Source organism: Populus alba, chromosome 1, assembly GCF_005239225.2.
Source record: "Populus alba chromosome 1, ASM523922v2, whole genome shotgun sequence".
Classification (NCBI taxonomy): domain Eukaryota; kingdom Viridiplantae; phylum Streptophyta; class Magnoliopsida; order Malpighiales; family Salicaceae; genus Populus; species Populus alba.
The window spans coordinates 44,559,134-44,582,037 of record NC_133284.1 but is presented as its reverse complement, the minus strand read 5'-3'; the positions used below and the strand labels follow the sequence as shown (position 1 = coordinate 44,582,037).

The window sequence follows — 22,904 nt, the reverse complement described above, 5'->3', positions numbered from 1 at the left end:
ATTATAAGAATACGTGGAGCTATTTTCCCGTTCAAAAATCGGAAAACACAAACACAATCCATTGAAAAAAGAAAGAAAATAAAACATATCAATCTCATTCTTCTTGTATTTGCCATAAAAACCATAGAACTACGGTTTCCCAAAACATATTTTGGGACAGTAAATGATATAATATATATATATATATATATATATATATATATATATTTTTAAAAAAGAAAACCCAAAACAGGAAAAAAAAAAAAAAAAACCAAAGTGGTCAGGTCAGTTTTAGAGAGAGAGAGAAACAGTACAAGAGAGGGTGTTGTGTACACATGACATACATGCACATGGTAGTTGTAGAGAGAAAAGGAGAGGAAGAAGGAAAGAGAGAGAGAGAGAGAGGTATATGCATCTATTGTAGAAGAGAGCACCACTGTGGGTTCTCCGAAGCTATAGATACCCTTTTCTCTCATTCTCTCTAGCCAGTTTTGAAACTTGATGAGGTTAAAAGTAAAACCATTTTTTATTGCTCACTCTATGGTTTAAATATTCTGTCTTTAATGTCAATCTCACTTTTGAAGAAGACCCATTGTCATCTTCAACTCCTCTTCACTTATTTCAATCAAATTTCTCTGCTTTGCTCCTCTTTGCATGTTGATCCCAAGTTGCATTGTTGAGGTAAGGTCATTTTTTCTTACGGTTTTTTAATATGTTTTTGAACTATTTGATTGAAATGTGGGAATTTGAATGTGGGTTTTGGAGGTAATTGATTTGGCGTTTGGTGATCTGTGTAAATTTTGGGTCTTTTGGATTCTGGCTTTTGGCTATTTGTGCTTATCTGAGTTTTCAGATTTGTGAATTCTGGATATAAGTTGATGGATTCCCTTCTCTAATTTGTTTTTCTTTTTTGTGCTGTTTTATCCTCTTTTGATTCAATGCATGGGGTTTTTATGCTATATCTGCGGCACTTCATTCTCTCTCTCATTGATTATCATAAGATGTGTAAAATTCTAGTGCCCTTATAATGAGATCTCCAGATGACATATTAGATTATGGATATCAGCTCTAGTGCTTTTCTGTTAGGAGAATTCGGTACGTTTTACTGGTATTTTCGAGGCAGAAATCAAGAGTAGCTGCTGTTTTTTGCATGGCAGATTTTTGCCTTTTATTTGAGTTTTTAAGGTCTTGGAAAGCAGAGTTGAGAGCTCAATACTTAATGCACTTATTATCTGGCTTTATATATTGTTGTTGCATAAGTAGGATGGTTCCTTTTGTGAAACGGGATTTTGCTTAGGACATACAAGTGAATGAAGACTGACTTAGATTTAATTTGATGTCAACCTTACCTTCTCTGTCTTCAATAATAGATGACCCTACTAATCTATAGAAGCGAAGCTTGTAAAGACATGGAGAATACAAAGAACTATGTTTGTTTCATATCAAACCATATTTGAGGGAACTGTTCGTATCAGCCATGTTCAAGTGTAGAGTAATGGACTTGCAAAAGCCACTTTGGATGAAAGTTTTCATGTTCTGCTACCAGAAGTCTTACACAGAAAGAAAAGGAAATGTTGACATTTGCTGATCATTTTGGTTGATTTGGAGGGGGTGGGGGGGGCATGCTTCCTTGCAGGTTTTGCATTGGTGGGATAGAAATAATACTTGATCCCCCCCCCCTATCTGTGAGCTTTAGCTAAGTAAATTGTAAATAGTTGTAAGTTAGCTTGATAGTTTTTGTCTTCCTTGGGATACTTGTAGTATAAGGGAAGAGGGTAGTATAAGCAGAGGGTAGCAGGGTAAGGTAGAGGGTAGTATACTACATACAGTCTACAGGTATAATTATTGTCACCTGGAGCAGTTGGTAGCACTGTTTCATTTTCCAAGGGCTGGCCACTGTTATATAACTTGGATTACTCAATTATACCAGTGTTGAAGCTAAGACTGTAGCTTTTGTTGCTCTGCAAAGGTTCCTTCGTTTTTTTCCAACAAGAGAATGAAATCCAGACAGCTGCAATTATGGTAAGATCCAAATTCTAGCATCTTGATGATTTGAACACAAATATGTTTGTTTAGGTGTGTGGAATATAAATATGATTATGTGACTACTAGAGAACTTGCTCATTTAGTGTAATTTTTTGGGTTGCTATATCACCGTGTGATTTGTGGAATATAAATTTGATCATGTGACTACTAGAGAACTTGCTGATTTAGTGTAATCTTTTGGGTTGCTATATCTCCGCGTGATTTGGGTAGTTGGAATTATAGATTATAATAATCCTTTGATATGCTAAATTTCCTTTTTTCCCCTAATGCTCCTTGTGTCATGTCAGTTGTTTTCTGGATCAAGGGATTTCTATGTTGGATTGCGAAGATAAACCAACTTTATGATGAATAAAACACTAAGGCCCATGCCATATCCAATTCTCATCGATTTGCCTCAGGCATGCAGTCACATAAAGAACTTGGAGGCATAACAGAAGATGCAATAATAAGTTTCATTTTCTGTAGTAAGATTGTTAAATCCAAGAATTTTGGGCATCTTATTCATTTGTTATTTATCCCAAAACAGAATGAATATGGGGTATTATTCAGTTCATCATAGTTTCTTTTATTGTTTGCTGACATGCATTTGCCAAGCCAGTTCGATTCTCTCTCTCTCTCTACACATGCTAATTAGACATCAAAACATTTGTTTTTCTATTTATGTATCATGATAGGCCTTTCTGAACAAGGCTTGTTGCTTCACATCAAATGTTCTTACCATAGCTCTTGTATGCTGAATTTGATTGTGAGGAAAGAACATAAATATTCCTTAAGTATGTAGATCTTTTTTTATTACAATAATGAAATTTCAAGTCCCATTTTGATGCTTGTTTGTTTTCTAATGCTTGAAGAAAGCATGGAGATGCTGACTTGATGGATGAATATGTAGTACAATGTAATGACATATGAACCGAAAATGAAATGGTACAGCTTCTATGAATATAGAAATGGGAAGCCATTTACATCATATTAATGAAGCTGATGAGGCGTAACACTTTATGATGTCCCAATATGTTCTCTTTTTCAAGTGAAATCTTCTCTGTTTCAGTACTGAACAAACCCTCATTCCAAATTGATATGATATCTTTTTAAATCTTATCACTTCTTGGTTTTGTCCTTCTTATTTTCCTTCAGCATTACTCAAATTAATACATCAGTGAACATGATCAGAAATAAAAAGTTTTCCCGTTTGGACTAGATTCATCTGTTAAAGGGTAGATTATTTATGTGCATGCTTCAAAGCATACTATAAGATAAGAAATGATGCTGTCAAGCTCAACTGTGGGGTTTTCCCTATTAATTGCCATGGAGAAATAATTATCTCTGTTGGACATAATTTTAACTTATGAAGCCTTTTTAGCCTTAAGCCTCATGTGACATAAAAATGTAATGGGAAAAATGGACGAACTTTATGGTTCAAATTGGTTGGAATTGTATGTAAGATTGAGATCCCACGTGATATTATGGTTTGAGTTGAGACCTAAGCCCAATCTTCTTTCTATGGGATTTTTGTGAAATCTGAAATGTTTGGGGATTTGTAGATGATAGATTCTTCAGTATCTGGATTTAGACTTTTAATAGTTATGATCTCTTGCGTTGATACTTTTGGAACTTTGGGATGCTTTGGGGATTTGTAGATGATAGATTCTTCAGTATCTGGATTTAGACTTTTAATAATTATGATCTCTTGCGTTGATACTTTTGGAACTTTGGGATTCCTTGTCTTTCTTCAGTTTAGAGGTCATTTTTTGGTGCAACAATATTTGGGCTTGTAACCACATCATGTAAGTTTGAGTCTTAAGTGTAACGTCTCCATACAAAAATACTGAGGGGTGGAGCTATTTCCAAAAGCTCCATCCTAGATACTCACTTGGACCAAAATTGGGCATTGGCCTTTTACCTTTTTCAGACACGATTTAGTTCCTTGTGTTATTCATGTGTGCCTAGTGATGTAAATATTGATTGTTGTCTAGTTTACAAGGAAAGACACTAGATTATAAATTCAGGCAAGCCTAGCACTTTTCTTTAATTGTTATCTTATCTTTTTAATGTGCCATTTATTTTATTTTTGTTAAATTGATTTCCTCTTTTAAATGCAGGTTTTTCTAGCGTTCTATCACTGTATGTTGAACTGTGATTTACTGGGTGTTAAAATGCATCTCCGTATTTGTCTAAATTGGCTGTGTTTTAATGCAGATTTTTTTGCAACTGTAGGATCGCTTGAACTCGGTATATGACATGGGTTTTTCCTTTCCAATGAACCATGAATGTTGAATGGAGATGGTGGGTAACAAGCCTTTCTGAAGATTTTATTCAGTATGTGATTAGTAAGATTTATAATTCTCTAGGAAATAAGGCAAGAGAGTGATGAAAAAGTGTAGATAGGGAATTTAAAATAAAGGTTCTTGAGAAAAACAGGTACAGCATTTCCACCAAATTTTGTAGTTATTGTTGAGATTTTGTCGTTTTCTTCTTCTTAGGGTGATGCCTAATCTTCGAACTTAATTTTGTCCATATTTTCTGGTTGATCTTTTCATGCGTATTTGAGGTACATACAGATATGTAAGACAGAAGTATGGGATTTTATCTGTTTCCTTTTTTTGTTATGTTCTTTCCATAAATTTTGTGCAGGGGGGGGGGGTTCTTTGTTGAGGTCATCTTTTGTCGGTTCATGTGCTAGTTTTCCTTCTTTATCAATTTGTGCATTTATCTATGTGTTTATATTATGGTCTGAAAACTTTAAAATAATTCTTGAGAAGAAGTGTAGATAGGGAATTTAAAATAAAGGTTCTTGAGAAAAACAGGTACAGCATTTCCACCAAATTTGGTAGTTATTGTTGAGATTTTGTCATTTTCCTCGTCTTACGGTGATGCTAATCTTTAAACTTAATTTTTTTCCATATTTTTCTGGTTGATCTTTTCATGTGTATTCGAGGTACATGCAGATATGTAAGACAGAAGTATGGGATTTTATCTGTTTCCTTTTTCTGTTCTGTTCTTTCCATAAATTTTGTGCCGGGGGGGGGGGGGTTCTTTGTTGAGGTCATCTTTTATCGGTTCATGTGCTAGTTTTCCCTCTCTATCAATTTGTGCATTTATCTATGTGTTTATATTATGGTCTGAAAACTTTAAATGAATATCATATTATCATGAAAGTACTTGTCTTGCCTAATCACATGATCAAGATTAACAATTTAGCTTCAAATTGTATAAGCCAATTCCTAAGACATGCATTGATGAAAAGGATTAAGCCAAAATCTAGCATTTACGTCTAAATATTAACGCAAAAGAACTACCAAAAAAATTAATTCAAAAACCTTCTTAAATGTGCTTCTACGCAAATCTAAAATCCGACTACAAAATATTAATTGTAACACATGCAAGATAAAACTAATTCATTTTAGTAAAACACTTTTGACTTCAGTTCTAACATGAAAGGAAAAATGTAACTAAACAATTCAGGTTTTTTTCTAAGGTAATGGTCTGACACCACAACATCATTGATTGTACATGTAACATTTGCAATAGTCACCAAATTTGTTACTAGCATGGTAACGGCTGTCGTGATTTGTAACAATTGTGAGTATAAAATTACCTCCATTTGGTGTTCGATTTCAGTTCCATCCTGTGATGGTTGTTATTTGAGTCCATGGTTCTAGCAATTAAGTTCAAGCTTGGATTACATTTTGTAATGTTGCCCCCAGCTTTTCTTTTTCCACTAGTCTTAGGAAAATTTAGAATTAAATATTACATGAGACTACAGAGTTTTGAGAGCACCAAATTGGAATGATCAGCATTCTACTGAAATTTTTGTGCATATAATATTTCCTAAACAAACCTGTCAATAATCACATATATTGTTCTTTAGATGATTAAGTAGCTTGTCATTTTTTACTAGCTTTTTTATGGTAAACATGCACAAATAATATTCTTTCAATGTACGAATTTTGATATTTATTCCTTACTAAAGTTGCTGTTATGAATAGATGCACACAAACTTTCAAGCAAAAATCCAACTGCACAGTAAAACTACGTATGCAAGAATAGATTCTACTAGTTTACATAGAAGCTTTCCATGGTTTTAAGCACTCTGATAACATCTAGCAGTTTTTTAGACTGTTGATGTGTTGCAATTTATTATGAAATGGGCTGTAATGATTTCACTGGGTGAAAAACTTCATGCACGCAACATTTACAGTTGCTCATGTCAGCTTGCATTTTGACATGTTTGTTATTCCCGTACCGGGGACTAAGAATTGCTATATCTATTTCAGCTAAATAGTGGAGAACCTTATGCATTCTCTAGGCTTTTTAGATACACTGCTTAATCGATGCTGTGTTGCCATCTAGCAAATAGAAAAATACTTTAATATATGTTGATGATGCTGTTACTGATTGATGATAGTCATACAGATGGAAGGAGTTGTTGACTTATGGAATTAGATGTTGTTTGCTTGGTCAACTGTCTATTGGGGGAGGCATAAAATATATCAAGATTCTTAACTTTCCTAACTTATCGGCAGAAAGATAGTTATACCTACTTTGAGGCTTTTCTTCTATATCACTCCTTCTCTATTATCTATATATCTATCTTCCTGTCCATCTATTGATCTTGCTTCTCTAATTAAAGTAACATTGATAAATGGCATTTAGGTTGGAGGGTAATATGACTTGTTTTAAGTGGTAAAAAATAATCTAGAATCATGAAAACTTACAAAAAACTTAGCCCTTAACAGAACTGAATGGAGGAAGTATTGCTAATTGATGTCCTATGTTAATGAAACAAAAGAGCATGGCACATGGTGAATTATGGGTATCCAATTCTCTTGCATTGGATTTTGTAAATGACCTTTGAGGTCATAAGTGCATTAAAATCCTCTGGAGACCTCTTTTTTTTTTTGTTTCTTTTTATCTTTGACACAGCAGATGGAGGTACATAGAGCGGGATTAGCTTTAGCTTTTCCATTTGATTTATCTGGGAATGTTGTCTTCACTTTTCTTTGAATTGGAAATGGCAGCTTGGATAGCCAAACTTGAATCCTCCTTTTTCTTGCTTGATTTTTTTCTTAATTTGCGTTTACTTGTTGGTTTGGTCTATTGGGTGGTGGTATAGACAAAAGGAGTGGCTTTATCTTTTCATGGTCTAACTCGTCATGAGCCAGCTGAAAAATGATTCCCTAACAAACAGGGCAGTTGAAATAATTAATTTTTGGGATTTTCATCTTGGTTTTTTCTGTTATATCAGTGACAATTTTTCTGCATGGAAATTATTAAATGCATTTGGTTACCTGATTATTTCTTTATATTTCCTCTTAAACTTAGGATCGGTTAAAATGATCTGTTTTAGGTGCTCCCTCCATCAGTAATATACTCTTGCCATGCAAATCCATAAATTTCCCATCACGCCTCTAATTTTTTCCTAGTGCAATTGGAGTGGAAATTATTTCTTTGCATGCAATGGATTTTGGATTTCCTTGAGTTGCATGTAATGCAAGGTTTTACAACTTTTTAGGGGAATTCTGTGGAATTTGTTCATCCATATGCATTGTAGGTGCAGAGCGAACACGAACTACATTAGAAGTTCAACATGCCATTACCTTATATGCATCTGCTTTTCTTTTGCTTTTTACTTTTTATGTTATACCTACTTAATGTAGAGTTTTACCATACATATTGTTTTTTACTATTAGTTTTTTGCTAATAGGAGTGCATAATTGTTCAGTCACTAAGACCTGTTTGTTTACTCCTTTTGTTTTTGTTGTTTCTCACCAGTTTATGTAACTTTTAAATTTTAATGGATGGTTGCATTTGGCTTGAGAGCATATGCGTGGAAAAGTTTGGAGAATCTAGAAGTTTGGTCAGGCTGTAGTGATGACCAGTTCAGCAATTGATGATTTTCGGGGTGATGGCTTTGAGGGGTCACATCAAGAGCGCTGTATTTTTGCAGATATTTTCTTTGGCAAAGATACTGGTGGGACAGGTAAGAGGAGTATTGGTGCTGGAGTTATTAATTTAAAGAGCCAGGACTGTAAGATTGCAGATCCTTCGCTGCATACTAACAATGAATACTCAGCTGTCACTACTCTTTCTTCTCCTGTAAGTTTGTCAATCGAGGATTCTGATGTGAATGAGAATTCTATAGGGGCTACTGCTTCAGGCTGTTTTACAGAAAGATTTACCTTTGTGGAGGGCACTAGCCAGAATAAGACTGTCAAGCGAATGAAGTTTGCAGTTGATGAACCTTCGGACACTGAACCTGATACATTGAAAGTTCTGACTTCGTCCTTACTGCCTAAAGAGATTGTTAGTGGTACAGGTGCTGCAGATATGGATTCACTGAGCCAAACAGTATTATTACATTTAGTCGAATCATCCTCTCAGGGTGTTGTATCCACCAGCTATCTGTTAAAGCAACATGCAAAAATAGACAGAAAAGGTGATGCACGCGAGCCAGATGTTCTGAAGTGCAGTTTGCCAAACTCAGATGGTGTTGCTGGCAAAGCTATTGCTTCACCTGTTTCCCAAGAGAGCTACGCAACAAGGATATTGCTTGCAAGACCTGTAGATGTTGTTGGGAAACCTGGATCCCCTTTAAATGCAGAGGAAAGAGCGAAGGCATTCAGTTCTCCAGGATTGGATGTCTCCATTATCTCGAAGACAGATTCTAAGATGGATCCTCGTCCTTTTCTCCAAAGTCATATCACCCGCTTACTTTCAGCTTTGGGTTGGGGTATTGGAAAGCGCAAGAGACCCAGTCGAAAATATATGGAGTCTATTTATCAATCACCTGAGGGGAGATTAATTCGTGATTTCCCTAAAGTGTGGAGGCTGTGTGGTCAAATTTTGTTCACAAATGGATACAAGGTGGTGCAGGAAGGCAATGGTAAGGAATGGGCTGATATAAGTCACTTTTGGTCTGATCTCTCAGATACATTGACTACTATTGAGAAAGACATGGATAAATCAGATATTGCCAAAGCCTTGGCACATCAGTGGAGTATTTTAGATCCCTTTGTTAATGTTGTGTTCATTGAACGGAAGGTTGGCGTACTGAGAAAGGGATGCATGGTTAAAGCTGCACAAAGCTTAGTGAATGATAGAAATGTGAAAAGTGAAGATGGCATTGGAAAGGAGTCTGCTCAGAAAAATTTGTTGGCTTGGCATAGTGATTCTTGTCCGGTCACTAAAAGTGCATCAACAATTTGTGAAGGAAGCTGCCATGACTGTGATGTACAATCTGGCAACAGGACTTTCTCAGAATGCGGACAAGAATCAATGGTGAAAGGTCAGATAGATGTATCTATTCATATGAATGACAGAGAAGGCATGTGTTCTGATGGGATGGGAAATCAATCTTGCAGCATGTGTAAGGACAAGATAGGCGGTGTGGATATGACTGACTGGCTAACTTGTGGGACAGATTGCACTTCTGCCCAGTTGTGTAGTTGCCAATGTAATGATTTTCCTGTTACTGCTGGGAACATTATAGTGCATGGGGCGCCTGAATCTGTTTCCCCTCATCAAGACAGCAACTTAGTTGATCCAGATGATGGCACTGGTCATATGGACTCCATCCACCATGATGAGCCAACTTCTGCCCAAGTTGTGACTTCAGGAGTTTTGCAGCAATCCAGATTCAGTGAAGAGGAGGGTTTACAGTGCATTCAAGCTTCAAGGTTCAAAACAAGGGATAAAGCAGCTATGAAAAAGATACGTAGAAAGTCCAGAAAAATATCAGAAATCAGATCAACCACATTAAGCCAAAGTGAAAATATTGATGTGCTTGGCAATCCATTAGAGTCGAACAAATTTGAAGAGAAGCTTATCAAAAGAACTAAAAAGATCTGCATGAAGTCCTACCCTTTGGATAATTGCCTACATCAGGTGGTGAAAAATGGTACAAAATTAAAGAGTACGCATGGCAATAGTTATGGTCCCAAATACAAACAAAAGAAAACAATTGGCTGCCAAATTGATGATGATGATTTGTTGATTGCAGCCATTATCAAGAACAAAGATTTTAGCCCAGGTGCCACCAGATCTATTTCTAAAAAGAAATCCTGCATATTAAGAGTTGGCTCAAAGCGCAAACGGAAAAAGGGCGGCTGCAGGCTACTCCCAAGAAATCTGGGCAAACTGGGAAAGCATTATGTGGGTGGTAAGTGGTCGAGAATGGGATCTAGGACGGTTTTGTCATGGTTGATAGATGCTGGTGTCTTGTCAGTAAAAGATGTAGTCCAGTACCGAAATCTAAAAGACGATTTTGTGATTAAAGATGGTGTGGTTACCAAGGATGGCATTATGTGTAAGTGCTGCAATATGGTGCTTTCGGTTACCAAGTTTAAGAGTCATGCTGGGTTCAAGCTCAACCGACCATGTTCAAACCTTTTCATGGAATCTGGAAAGCCTTTTACTTTATGTCAGCTGCAAGCATGGTCTGCTGAATATAAGAGCAGGAAAAGTGGTACCCAGGTGGTTCGTGCTGATGAAGATGATAAGAATGATGATTCATGTGGGCTGTGCGGTGATGGTGGGGAGTTGATATGCTGTGATAATTGCCCCTCTACTTTTCATCAAGCTTGCTTGTGTACAGAGGTTTGCCATTTGCTTTTCTGCTGTGTTTTATGGTGCTTTTTCTTTTCCCATAGATTTCTTGTAATTATTTGTTTACTTTTTCTTTGTTCTTTTTTGTCTCAAGCAGGCTATTTAGCAACTATAAGTGGTCTAAGTTGTGGTTTAAGATGCACGGACGTGGCCATTAGTGTCTCAATATTTTGGTTGTCAAATCTTTTGGGAAATAAATAGCATTTTGATAGCAATATTTATGGTCATTTTTCCTGTTTGGATTCCAAATAGTTGATGTCCTTACTGTTGCAAGAGTTTACAGATAATTAGTTCTGAAACAGAGTAGTATGGAGGAAAACGTGCAAGTGGTGGAACGAACATGTTAATTGTGCAGTTTGGTTTTTATGAATGTCAATATGACTAGTTACACACAAGGAGCATGATGACTTCTCTCTTTGAGTTAAGATTGTTTTTGTTCTAGCTACAGTAGCTAAATCAACATTTTATTTATTTATTTATTTTACTTCAGGATCTTCCTGAAGGCAGTTGGTATTGCCCGAATTGCACCTGTTGGATATGCGGGGATCTGGTCAATGATAAAGAGGCTTCTAGTTCTGTTGGTGCTTATAAATGTTTGCAGTGTGAGCACAAATGTACATCTCCAACCTCCATTTTGTTTAGTTTGATTGTTTTCATTGAATCTAAACTTCTGATGGCTTGAGAATTGATTCAGGATGCACATGGTAAAGTATGAATTGTACATGAAATTAAAGTTCATGCTTCTTGGAGCTGGTAATTTCCATGTATTATGGTGGCTTGAAATTATTTTTGCTGGACATACATGTTAAAATGGAACTAGATTTGTTTCTCATGTAATGGGGAAACTTTTGTATTGTTTACTGTCATAGCCAATAATGTTGAAAACTTGTTAGAACTGCAAGGTGATGACACTAATTTCTTGGATCATAACTTGTTCTAAATCTAATCTTTTTCAACCCTACACTGCTACTGCCAACTTCTGGTTCTCTATCCTATTAATCACTAGGATTTTATCTTCATCTTTGTTGGTAATTGATTTCTCTCAGCGTTTCATAATGGTATGTGGACTTGTACCCCTTCAGTTATCCTATTCCATAATGTGGAGTCTCTAATTTACCGGGTGTTTATATTTCTTACAGATCATGGGGCATGCCAAAAAGGAAAACAAACACATGAAGGACTGGTTTCTGATGCTTGGTTTTGTAGTGGAAGCTGTCAAGAGGTACTTTGTCTCTGTTTTCAAAGTTAGTTAATTTGTTAAGTACGTTGGATGTCAAATTGAACCCTTCTAGGAGAGTGAAGCTTCAAGTGCCTAAGAGTGATTAATTGTTGCCTGGCATGTCGATCTTGTGTATCTGACATAACAATTTGGTTTCCTTATTTCTAATGAATAACTTATTTATGTTTTCCATAAATTTGGCATGTAGCATTTAATGCAGTATTATTCTAATATCCTGAAGCCAGACATGAAAAGCACTTGTTTTGGAAAATGCCAATTCCCTGATTCTTATTGAGCCCTGTGCTTTTGTAATGTTGATTTAGGATAGTTATTGCTTGCATCTTTATCACTGTTGAATGAACCCAGATGATTTCTACAAATTTTTTGCTTTTTACATAGTTTAATTTCTTTTAATTTCCGTGCTTGTTTCCATTACAATGTTTCTACATTGTTTTAGTAATTAATTGAAATAATCATGCCAAGATAAATAGCTTCCGGGTAAAGATACTGAACCCTTTGTTTTATTGATCATAATCATGAATGAAGTTTGTAGAGTATGTTGTGCCTGTTGGAAATAGCAAACTAGATCTATTTTAGAGTTCTACTCTTCTGCAAATTAGTTTCTGCTAAGCTTTATTGAATTTAGACTAATTGTTTCTGAGTAGCTTTATCTAGGTTAGTTTGCTTTGCATTAACAGGTTTGTTTAGCTTTATAATTATCCAAATATTTAGCTTGTCACCTCCCTACAAATGGGACTATGCAAGTTAGTGCACAACAAGAGAGAGAGATCATTGAGATTGTTTGTGCAGAGAAGTGTCTTTGCACAGTAAGAGATCATTAAAATAATTAATCTCACTGTACCAAATCTGACCACTGGAGCAAACACCTCATCATAGTAAATCCAATATTTCTGTCTGTACCCATTTTCCACAAGTGTAGCCTTGTAATGATCAACATTGTCATCCGCAGTTCTCTTAATCTTGTAAACCCACTTAACACAAATAGATTTGTGTTGAGGTGGGAGTGTAGTAATTGTCCAGGTTTCATTCTTTTCAAGAGCCTGTATTTCTTCTTTCCTGGCGATCTTCCAACATTCCATATCATTTGCCTCCTAGAAGCTTAGGGGCTCATGATCAGCATATAAACACAACAGACTTGAATCCATTTCTTATCATAGACTAGCTCATTTGTTGCTTCATATAGGTATGCTAGATTCCTTGTTCGTAGAGTTGGTGTTGAGCTTGAAAGGGAAGTGACAGTTTCCACTTGTTCCTTTGATTGTATTGCTGGCTGTGGTGTTGATTGACATGGTGATGTTGCTGCTGCTGCTGTCCCATCTCCTGGATGTTGATCAGCCTCATTGTCTTCTAGTACAATTTTCTCCACGTTTTTGTCATTGTTGTCCCACTTCCATGCATCTGCCTCATAAAAAATAACATCCCTACAAACCAACAGCTTCTTTGAAAGAGGATCATACAACTTGTAAGCTTCAGAATCTTCAATGTAACCTACAAACACTCACTTTACTTCACGATCATCTAGTCTCATTCGTCTGGCCTCTGGTTCTTATGCATAGTCAACAATTCCAAATTTTCATGGATGTGCTTCACTTGACTTGATTCCACTCCATGCTTCATAAAGTGTTTTGTGCAGAATACTTTTGGTGGGGCATTTGTTCAACAAGTGTACTGCACATGCTACTGCTTCTCTCCAAAACATCTTTGGCATCATTCTTTCTTTGGTCATATCCAGGATCGCACAATTCTTTCGTTAGATATCCTATTCTACTGCAATGTGTTGGCAGCTGTAAGTTGGTATCTAATCCCATGTTCCCTGCAAAAAGATTGAAATGCAGCCGGGGTATACTCCCCACCTCGATCTAATCTTATTGTGACAATCTTCCTAGCACTCTCATTTTCAATATAAGCTTTAACCTTTTAAACACTTCAAATACATCAATTTTTTCCTTAAGAAAATAAACCCCAATGAACTTAACAAAGTACACATGACCTCCAATTGACATAGGTTCAAAATGTCCCCATATGTTTGTGTGTATGAGCTGCCATTGTGTTGTTGCTCTCCATGTCTTTCTAGTGAGGAAAGCTTGATGTCCCTGCTTCCCAAGTACACGGGTGTTACACATACTATCCAGCTCTGATACTAGATGTTGGTTTAAACACAAACTCTCACACAAAAAAAAATAAAAAAAAAGAGAAGAATATAAGAAATAACAGCAACAACACTTCTCTGCACATACAATCCCAATAACAGCAAGTACACAAGTGGTACACACACTACCCAGCTCCTTTATGCTTGGTAGTCCTCTCAACTTGTCATTTTTGTACAGAAGTTTCAGGCCATTAAGATGACCATAAGGTAGGTGCCATTTTTCAATCTCATGCTCACTCTTGTTGGATAGGCAATGCCTAGCTACTGTTTTCAAAAGCAATGGAAACATTTTGTTCTGTCATCTGCACTTGAGCAGTGAGTCTCCTTTCAACATTTCTTAACTCTAGAAAATTCCCTTCCATGTGGATTTCATGTCCTTTTTGAATTACTTGTCCAAGACTCGGAATGTTGTTTCTCATGTTAGGCATGTAAGACACATATGAGATGAATTCAGTTGTTCCATCTTTCTGATATATGGCCACATTTCCTTTCCTAGCAACTGGCAACTTAGAAGCATCTTCAGAACTAAACATGTTCACGAAAATTCTCCTGCAGCTCCATAATTCATGTCCTTCCACACTTGATTTCTTGCTCCTAAATCCAGATACCAAACATTCCCACCTTCAAGCATACCACTGCCAACAACTAGCAATGTTGGTGCTTCCTATGTGCTGTTTGATTCCTTAGCAAAGTTTGCCATGTTGTCAACTTTTTTTGTGTTGAATTTGAGAGAGAGAGAGAGAGAGTAGGAAGCCCACTCCTGATCCAGAAGAGCTATAAGCAGGAGCCCGGAACAGACATACCATGTTGAATTTTAGAGAGGGAGTGAGATAGGAAGCTTAAAGTGGCATAACTCGGAAGAGCCAAAAGGGCAACAAGCAGAAGCCCAGAGGAGACAAAAGGGCCGAGTCCACAGGAAGTTAGAATGGCCAAAAGGCCTAACTCATCTCAAAAGGCACATTATGAGATGAGGTTTGCCAAGAGCTTATAAGGGTATTAACTTTGGTGTTTTGTTTTCAATGTGGGATTTTGACATCCCCACACGAAGCATGGATGGAAGACTAAGGCAGCATATATGAAGAGGGGGTTAGGCTTTAATATCATGTCAAAAACCATCTTAACTCAAAAGTTTAAGCTGTTAAGTAAGACTCCAAGTATGATTTTATAATACTATTTAACACACCCCTTCAAATGAAAGCTCTTTGGGTATGGAACTTGCACAAACCCACCATTATTTTGTGCAATTTTATTAATTTAATTAGTTAGAATGAGGTGCTAAGATTCAAATTCGTAACTGTTTGATCATCAATGCTTTGATACTATGTTAAGATAACAAAGTCTTTGTGTTTCAAAACTGTCTTTTTTATGCAGCCAAGCCTCCTTTAAATAGGAAGTGATCTATTTGTACAAGGAAACAATTATTCTACATGCTAAATTTAGTGTACCATAAATGGTGCACCAGCCCCCACAATTCCTAACTCACAGGATATTTACAAAAGATTAGAGTCATCTATTGCCTAAAATAAAGGATCCTATCGCCTAAAATAAACTTGATAAAGTTTGGACATTCATTGGCATAATGCCTTGCTTACAATTCCAGCACTAAACATTCATTTTTCCTTCACTGTACTAAGCATTCCTTGTGTGCATTGATCCACCATGTCCTCCACGCCCATGGTATGTGAAGCCTCCACATCCTCTTCTTTGTCGTTCTTTGATATTCTCAAGGACAAGCTTTGATAGCTGTAACATCGTCATTTTTTCAAATGTGCAATTCATGCACTTGAAGTGATCCCAACAACTCCTCCATGCTCATGCTTTCCAAGTCTTTGGACTCTTCTATTACTGTCACCTTATTCAAAACTAGGTGTTGGTGATTGTAGCATTTTCTCAAACACTCAAGTATCATCGAGTTTTTCTCCATTTCTACTCATTTGATTAACAAATCCACCTAATTTGGAATGATAATCTTACACAGCTTCACCTTCTTTCATGTGTGCTGTTTCAAACTCCTTTTAATGTGTGCAGACTTCTCTCATTCTACTCCTTTCTAGATGATTCTCAGCTTGTCCCACACTTCTTTACTTGTGACAGCTTCTGGGATCTTTTCAAATATAAACAAGGGATAGTCTTTTTATCTTTCTTCCCCTAATCCTAGTGAGTATTCTTCTGTTATGGAGTGTATGCACCTTCTTCATTAGGGGTGGGTTCAGTATAGTCCTTGCTAACTATATCCCACAGATCCTGTTGAGCTAAATAGTGTCTTGAATTGAATGCACCATTTTTCATAGCTTTCTATTGCTAGTACATGTACCTGAAGTTGTACCAGGTTAGATGCCATCTTTTCAAGATTATTTCTTCAATCTCTGATACCAGATGGCAGATGTTGGTTTAGACAAAAGCAACGGCACTCCTCTGCACAAACAATCTCAATGATTTATTTCTCTCTTATTGTGAACTAACTTGCACAGTCCCATTTACAGGGGCTAACAAGCTAATTATTTGGATAACTATAATGCTGAACAAACTTGATAAAGCAAAGCCTCCTCTGCACAAACAATCTCAATGATTTATTTCTCTCTTATTGTGAACTAACTTGCACAGTCCCATTTACAGGAGCTAACAAGCTAATTATTTGGATAACTATAATGCTGAACAAACTTGATAAAGCAAAGCAAACTAAGCTAGATAAAGCTAATAGAAAACTATCAATTTAAAATAGTAAAAGCTTAGCAGAAGAATAGAACTTTAAAAACAGATTCTAGTTTGCTATTATCCAACAAAGAAATTAAATGATCCTCCATGCCTGCTTCCCAGTTTTTCTGATTTCTTTTTTTTTGTTGTGAGATTTTGTGTTTAAAACCAACAGTGCCCGCTGAATAAGCCTTCATTGCAATCTGTTTTTATTGATTCCTAATTAAGGACTTGGTTTGCTGGTGTTTTGCAGGTGTACTCTGGTCTTCATTCTCGTGTTGGGATCAATAATCCAATAGCTGATGGCTTTTGTTGGACTCTTCTACAAAGATGCATTCATGAAGATCAAAAGGTTCTTTCTGCTCAAGACTTGCCACTCAAGGCAGAATGCAAACTCAAATATAGCTTGTTGCTCTTACCATTATGGAGGATGCTTTCAATCTATGGTAGACCCAAGAACAGGCATAGACATGATACCCCATGCTTTATACAATTGGGGGTGAGTGCCTTGTTGTTTGCAATCCTTTTCTTTTCAAGTATCTTCTGTTAAAAAGATAGGCGTCTTATGTAAATATCATTCATCTTGTTTTTGTGTTGTTGCCAGAGTTTAGAAAACATAGGATTTGGTTTGTTGTCTATATTGCATTGAGCTAGACATGCCTCACTTTCAACAAAACTGGCAAAATATAGGCTTTTTAAGTTTTTTCATCATATATGTCGAACAAATTTATGTTGTTATAGAACAAGAGTTTGTGAGGCCTATATGGATGGAGAAGTTATCCTGGCTTTTAATCATCATCTAAAATATAAAAACAGCCTCATGCATCTAGTTTCTTATATAAGCATTCCCTTGCTTCAGTTCTTGACTTGCTTCAGATCTCCTTCCATGACAGATCTAGAAATGTGAGGATAGAGGTTACCTATCCTAAAAGACTATTAGCAAGTGGAACTATAAGAAAGCTTATGGCACTTTAATTCATAGTGTTGATATCATAGGTGGAGTTATGCAATTTAGCTTACTGTATTTTAGAGATTAGAAGTGATGATTATAAATGACCTTTGATGCTTGTCTTTGCAAAATCTTTCAATCCTATCCTAGAGAAAATATAATTGCACTTGATGTTTTATTGTTATTATTTGCCTTTCTTTTTTGTATGATCTTTCAGCTCAGATTTTTGCTCGTCTAAATTTCTTTGGGTTTTACACTGTGGTGTTGGAGAAAAGATGATGTGCTTGTATCTGCAGCATCTGTCAGGTGATATGCATTATTTGCTCAGAATATTTAACATTTTACAATTTGAATCATGCCTGTAGGAATTACGTTACTTTCAAGTATTTTCCTTTGATTCTGTGATTTTATATTTGATGCTGAAATATTTCTAGGATTTCAGTTAGACAGGTTTGTCTCCATTTATGAACCGTAATTTGTTGATGAAACTTCTGTCATGATGTGTGGCAGATTAAACTGTCTACCATCATCTGATGGTTGAAGAGACACTTAGATTTTGGGATGGTAGAAGAAGGGGTTTGCAGCTTGTAGTTTGGCCACAATTAAAAGTATAATGAGTTTTAAAGGTCAAAGTTAAAGAATGGTTTGGAACTTGTAGGAATATGATGCTAATAAAATAGAAAAAACTAATAAGTTATAGTTCCATAAGGAAAACTAAAATTCTATTTTAAGTACTAATATAAAATGCTAATACCTAAATACTAAATATCTACAATTATTATACAATAATAAAATTTCTAAATAATCAAATAATAATTCCCTTTGTTGACTTTCTTGATTCCCCACCAAAGGCATGCAGTATCTTCCTAACACAACTATTTTCATGTATTTGTCCTTGACATCATCCACCTCTTATAAGTCTCAATGAGGGTGAAAGAAAAGAAAAAACATCATTTATGATGCAGAATTGTATAGACTCCTGAAAACTTTCAGTAGTATACAAATCTTCTCAATATTGTTAACTGTAATCACTCTTATTCCTTAAGGTATCTTTATCATTTAGGTTTCTAAATTTGGGATTTGATGCATGGTTGAGATTTGATTTAGGAAGAAAAGGCAAAAGATAGCTAACAGTAACCAACACCGTCAAAGGCTGGTTGTCTAGGCTAAACAACTAGAAACAAGAGAACAAACTCTTTATAATATTGTCAAAATATCATATTTGTTTTTTTTACAGTAGTAGCAAAATAAACCCTTGTTCTTACAAATAACTATATCTTAGCTATCCAAATTACCATCATAACTATTACGTAAATAACCATCAAAAGAAAAACCCTAATTATATGAAAGGTATTGTAGTTCTAACTCCTGAATCATTCTCCTTGGGTTGGAAGAAACTTGTCCTCAAGTTGAAACCATTGCCTCAATCTTAAGGGTGTCCAATTAAAAATCACCAATCTTTTTTCCGTTTCATATACATTTATAGTTAATAATAGTTTTATTTCATGGTTAGGATTACAAACTTGTACTTGCAATTCATTCCCCCCCAATTCTTGTCATAGATAATAAACTGTAATCTCTATAGAAGCTTATTCTTGAATTTGTATGAAGCACGTAACGGTTTAAGCTGATGAATTCCTTTTCTGAAACAACTAAAACGATGCAATCTTTGCATTTAGTTGCTATTTTTTCATGGTTGTTGCTATAGTTGTCATTGTTCTCCTTGTCAAGTTCATCATCACAATAAACATTGTAGATTGGTGGAGAATCTCAATCCACATTGATCATCATATCTTGGCAAAAAAACTCCGATCCATAACTCTTTTTTTCCTCAACAAATAGTGCTTGTTGCTCCTCAACTCTCTCTCTCCATTGAAATACAGTGTTTTTCCCTTTTTTCAATCCACCTCACACCATATGGTTTATGGCTTCAACATCATGTAAAGAGCCTTGACCCATATGACTACCTTCTGGGATGTACAAGGGGTTGTAGTCAACTTCCAAAGTCTCCTTTATGGCTTCCACTCTAATTTCAAGCATGGTTAACACCTTTTGCTTGAGTTGGTTTAGCATCCTAATCCAACTGATATCGGAAGAAAAGGCAAAAGATAGCTAACACAACCAAAGAAAAAAGATAACAAACTCTTTATAAAATTATCAAAATATCGGAATTGTTTTTTTAACAGTAGTAGCAGTCCCTTTAAATACCAAAAAAAAAAAAAAAAACTAAGTAAAAATAATTTCTTACCCTTAAAAATAACTAAATCTTAGCTGTCCAAACTATCATCATAAATATTACTCAAATAAACTATTAAAAGAAAAACCCTAATTATATGAAAGCTACTGCAGTTCTAGCTCCTGCACATCAAGATTAGATTATTGTATGAAATTACTCTAATTTGTTTGGATGACATGATTTCTTAGTTCTTCTCTTTGTGCTTTCTCTCTCTTTATGTTTTCTCCCTTTGCCTCTTTGCATGCTATTCTCTCCATAAGTACTCATAATCTTATTACTTTTGTTCTCTAACTGTAATTGCCTTTCCACTTTTTCTATGCAAGACAGCCCACAATTTTTCTATTTCTTAGGCAATCTGGCGTCATTTATGCATTAAATAGTATTTAAAACTCCCCATCTAAGGGTTTAACCTTTTAGAGTAACTGGATGCTGAGGGATGCATATCTTGTTTTACCCACCTTACCTATTCCACCAGTCTTATATCACTTTGGTAAACCATATTTGGAAGAATAAGGTTCCGTCTTAGTTGAAAACTATTTCTGGGTCTATTATCCTCCATATGTTTCAGGTGCAGTGAAGGCTGGATAAGACATTGTCTCCAGATCTGTGTCATCTATCTTAATAGCACTGGAGTGTTGGATCACCCTTTTTTCTTTCCATTGCCTTGTTCCAAGAAATACATGGAAATATGACGTGTGCCTTATTTGGGGCTTGGAAGTGGTTTTGGCCATAAACCTCGGAGGATTTGATATCGAATTGTTTCCTGTGTTTAAGAAGGGAAGGATGGCTAGAAACTTTAGTGATGTGCAGTGTTTGCAGTTATTTGTTGTGCTTGAATGGTGATAAATGCTAGGATTTTGCAGAATCACTCTTTCTGATAATCTACTTTGGGATGGGATGGTCATTATATGTTCAGCTTTTGGAGTATTTATGAGAAGTGTTTATGAGAAATGTTCCTAGCTTTTCTGATCTTGAGAGTTGTGTTCTTTGCCTTGCATTTGCTTTGTCTGCAATTTTATAGTGCAACTAAAATCTCATCTTTGTGCAGGGTGCATGGAGTAACAGTTGCAGAGATGCCCCTCATTGCAACTTGCAGTAACTACCGCCGTCAGGGGATGTGTCGACACCTTATGACTGCTATTGAAGAGGTATGTTTCAAACTAAACCCATTTTTAGGTATCAATCATATATCCATGAAATTTAAAAAATGAAAATGAAAAAGAAGATATTACGCGTGTATATTCATGGACCTGGGGCTATATTTTGGGTGGCAATGCCTAATTACTGATCCAACATTTTTTTTCCTGTATTTAATTGGATTTTAGAAAAGCAATTTCAATACCATCTAAGCTTTAATATCTGAACTTGTATGGGTTGCCTGCATGTTTGCTACTCTGCTTTATCTTCGGTCCCCTTTACAAATTTTAGGTCATCATATCCTAGTGACCCCAACCAATGTCATTTCAGATTGTTCCTTGTAGTACTTCAATTGCTCTCAAGACTCCTCGTGTTTTGAGTTCTTTTTTGTTGTATTGTTTTGCTCATCACCGTCATTTCTATACTGATTATTCACCTTACATACTGTAGCTTGTGTTTTGGTTTTCAAGTTGTCACGGTTCACATGTCTGCTGCATGTTGAGTTTTTTATTTCTCTAATAACAAGCCTATTTTGTGATCAACATTTCCATTTCCTTCCTTTTAACCTCAATGATGGTGGTCCCAGATGCTAATTTCCTTCAAGGTGGAAAAGCTTGTTATATCCGCCATCCCAGATTTAGTTGAGACATGGACTAAGGGTTTTGGCTTCATACCAGTGAGTAAAGATGAAAAGCAAAGTCTGAACAAGATAAACTTCATGGTGTTCCCTGGAACAATATTGTTGAAAAAACAGTTGTACAAAACAAAAGAAGCAGATACACAATCAGGTGAGTATTCGTTCCCTTTTCAAAAGAAGCCGAGGTTACTGTTGATCATCTCCAATTTTCTGAGAAATCGATGAATTTTCTTTGGTCATTCAGACTTGGGTGATGCAGCACCTTTAACTGAAGTAGATATTTGCCCCATGGAGGATCATGTCACCGAGTTGGTGCAGCAATCCAATGAGAACAGCTACCTTGATGAAGTTGGTATCTCAGCAGAGCTCAAACATGGTGAAAGCCAGAATTTGCAAGAATCTGAACCTAGCAGTGAAAGGCAAGGTAACTACCTTGATGAAGTTGGTATCTCAGCAGAGCTCAAACATGTTGAAAGCCAGAAATTGCAAGAATCTGAACCAAACAGTGAAAGGGAAACTCATGATGGTGCTGAAGGACTAGGACGAGCACCACCCATGGTAAATAACCTCTCGTCTGAAGTAGGACTCTGTTCTGATGGAATGCCCTTTGTCGAGTCTGACAGAAAATTTTTCCCTAACAAACATGCTGCTAAAAAGGAAGACAAGAAGACAGAAACCCAAGGTAGTGATTTGCAGGAACAACTTTCAAAGGCCCTAGGACCAGGCACAGGTGAAGTGGCCTGTATTGTTCAATGTATTAGTTATGTTCCTTCTCCGGACACACCATCACAGCAAGTCTGTAAGTTAAATGAGAAATAGAAACAAAATTGTAAACTATTTATTTTCTCGTTGTTGCTCATCACCTCACACCTACACACACTCATCTTGCAGCATAAAGGCAGTAGAAAATATAGGAATAGAGCAGAGAGACTTAAAAGTTTCGGCAGCTTCGGGATGGTTGTGATCCTTGAGGCTTACGAAAGGGAACAAAAGCAATGTCTCACAGTTATGCATGGGTAAATTAAACAAAAACAGAGAAGGATAAAAACTAACGCACAAAATGCATGTTTATTTGCGGGAATGGTCTAAATAATGAGCTGTTCTACCCTATTACTTTCTACCCTTTTTATTATTTAGGATACTTCTCAAAGAGGAGATGAAATGATTTTAACAACTTGAGAATAGCAGTTTGCAAAATATAGGGAGTACTAAAATCAAGGCAAAGTCCTTGTT

The 22,904-nt window shown here is 36.1% G+C and overlaps 1 protein-coding gene across 1 annotated transcript; it reads left to right on the top strand.

The window, feature by feature from the left end:
• Positions 1-243: 243 nt before the first annotated feature.
• On the top strand, positions 244-22,530 carry LOC118038174 (increased DNA methylation 1-like). The gene is given in 13 exon segments (XM_035044487.2): positions 244-2,001; positions 4,222-4,308; positions 7,798-10,620; positions 11,120-11,243; positions 11,769-11,851; positions 16,966-17,118; positions 17,121-17,139; positions 17,142-17,215; positions 17,884-17,931; positions 17,933-17,967; positions 20,946-21,045; positions 21,621-21,822; positions 21,916-22,530. Coding segments are annotated over 11 exon segments (4,137 nt in total). The 5' UTR covers positions 244-2,001; positions 4,222-4,308; positions 7,798-7,896; the 3' UTR covers positions 22,491-22,530.
• The last annotated feature ends 374 nt before the right edge of the window (positions 22,531-22,904 follow it).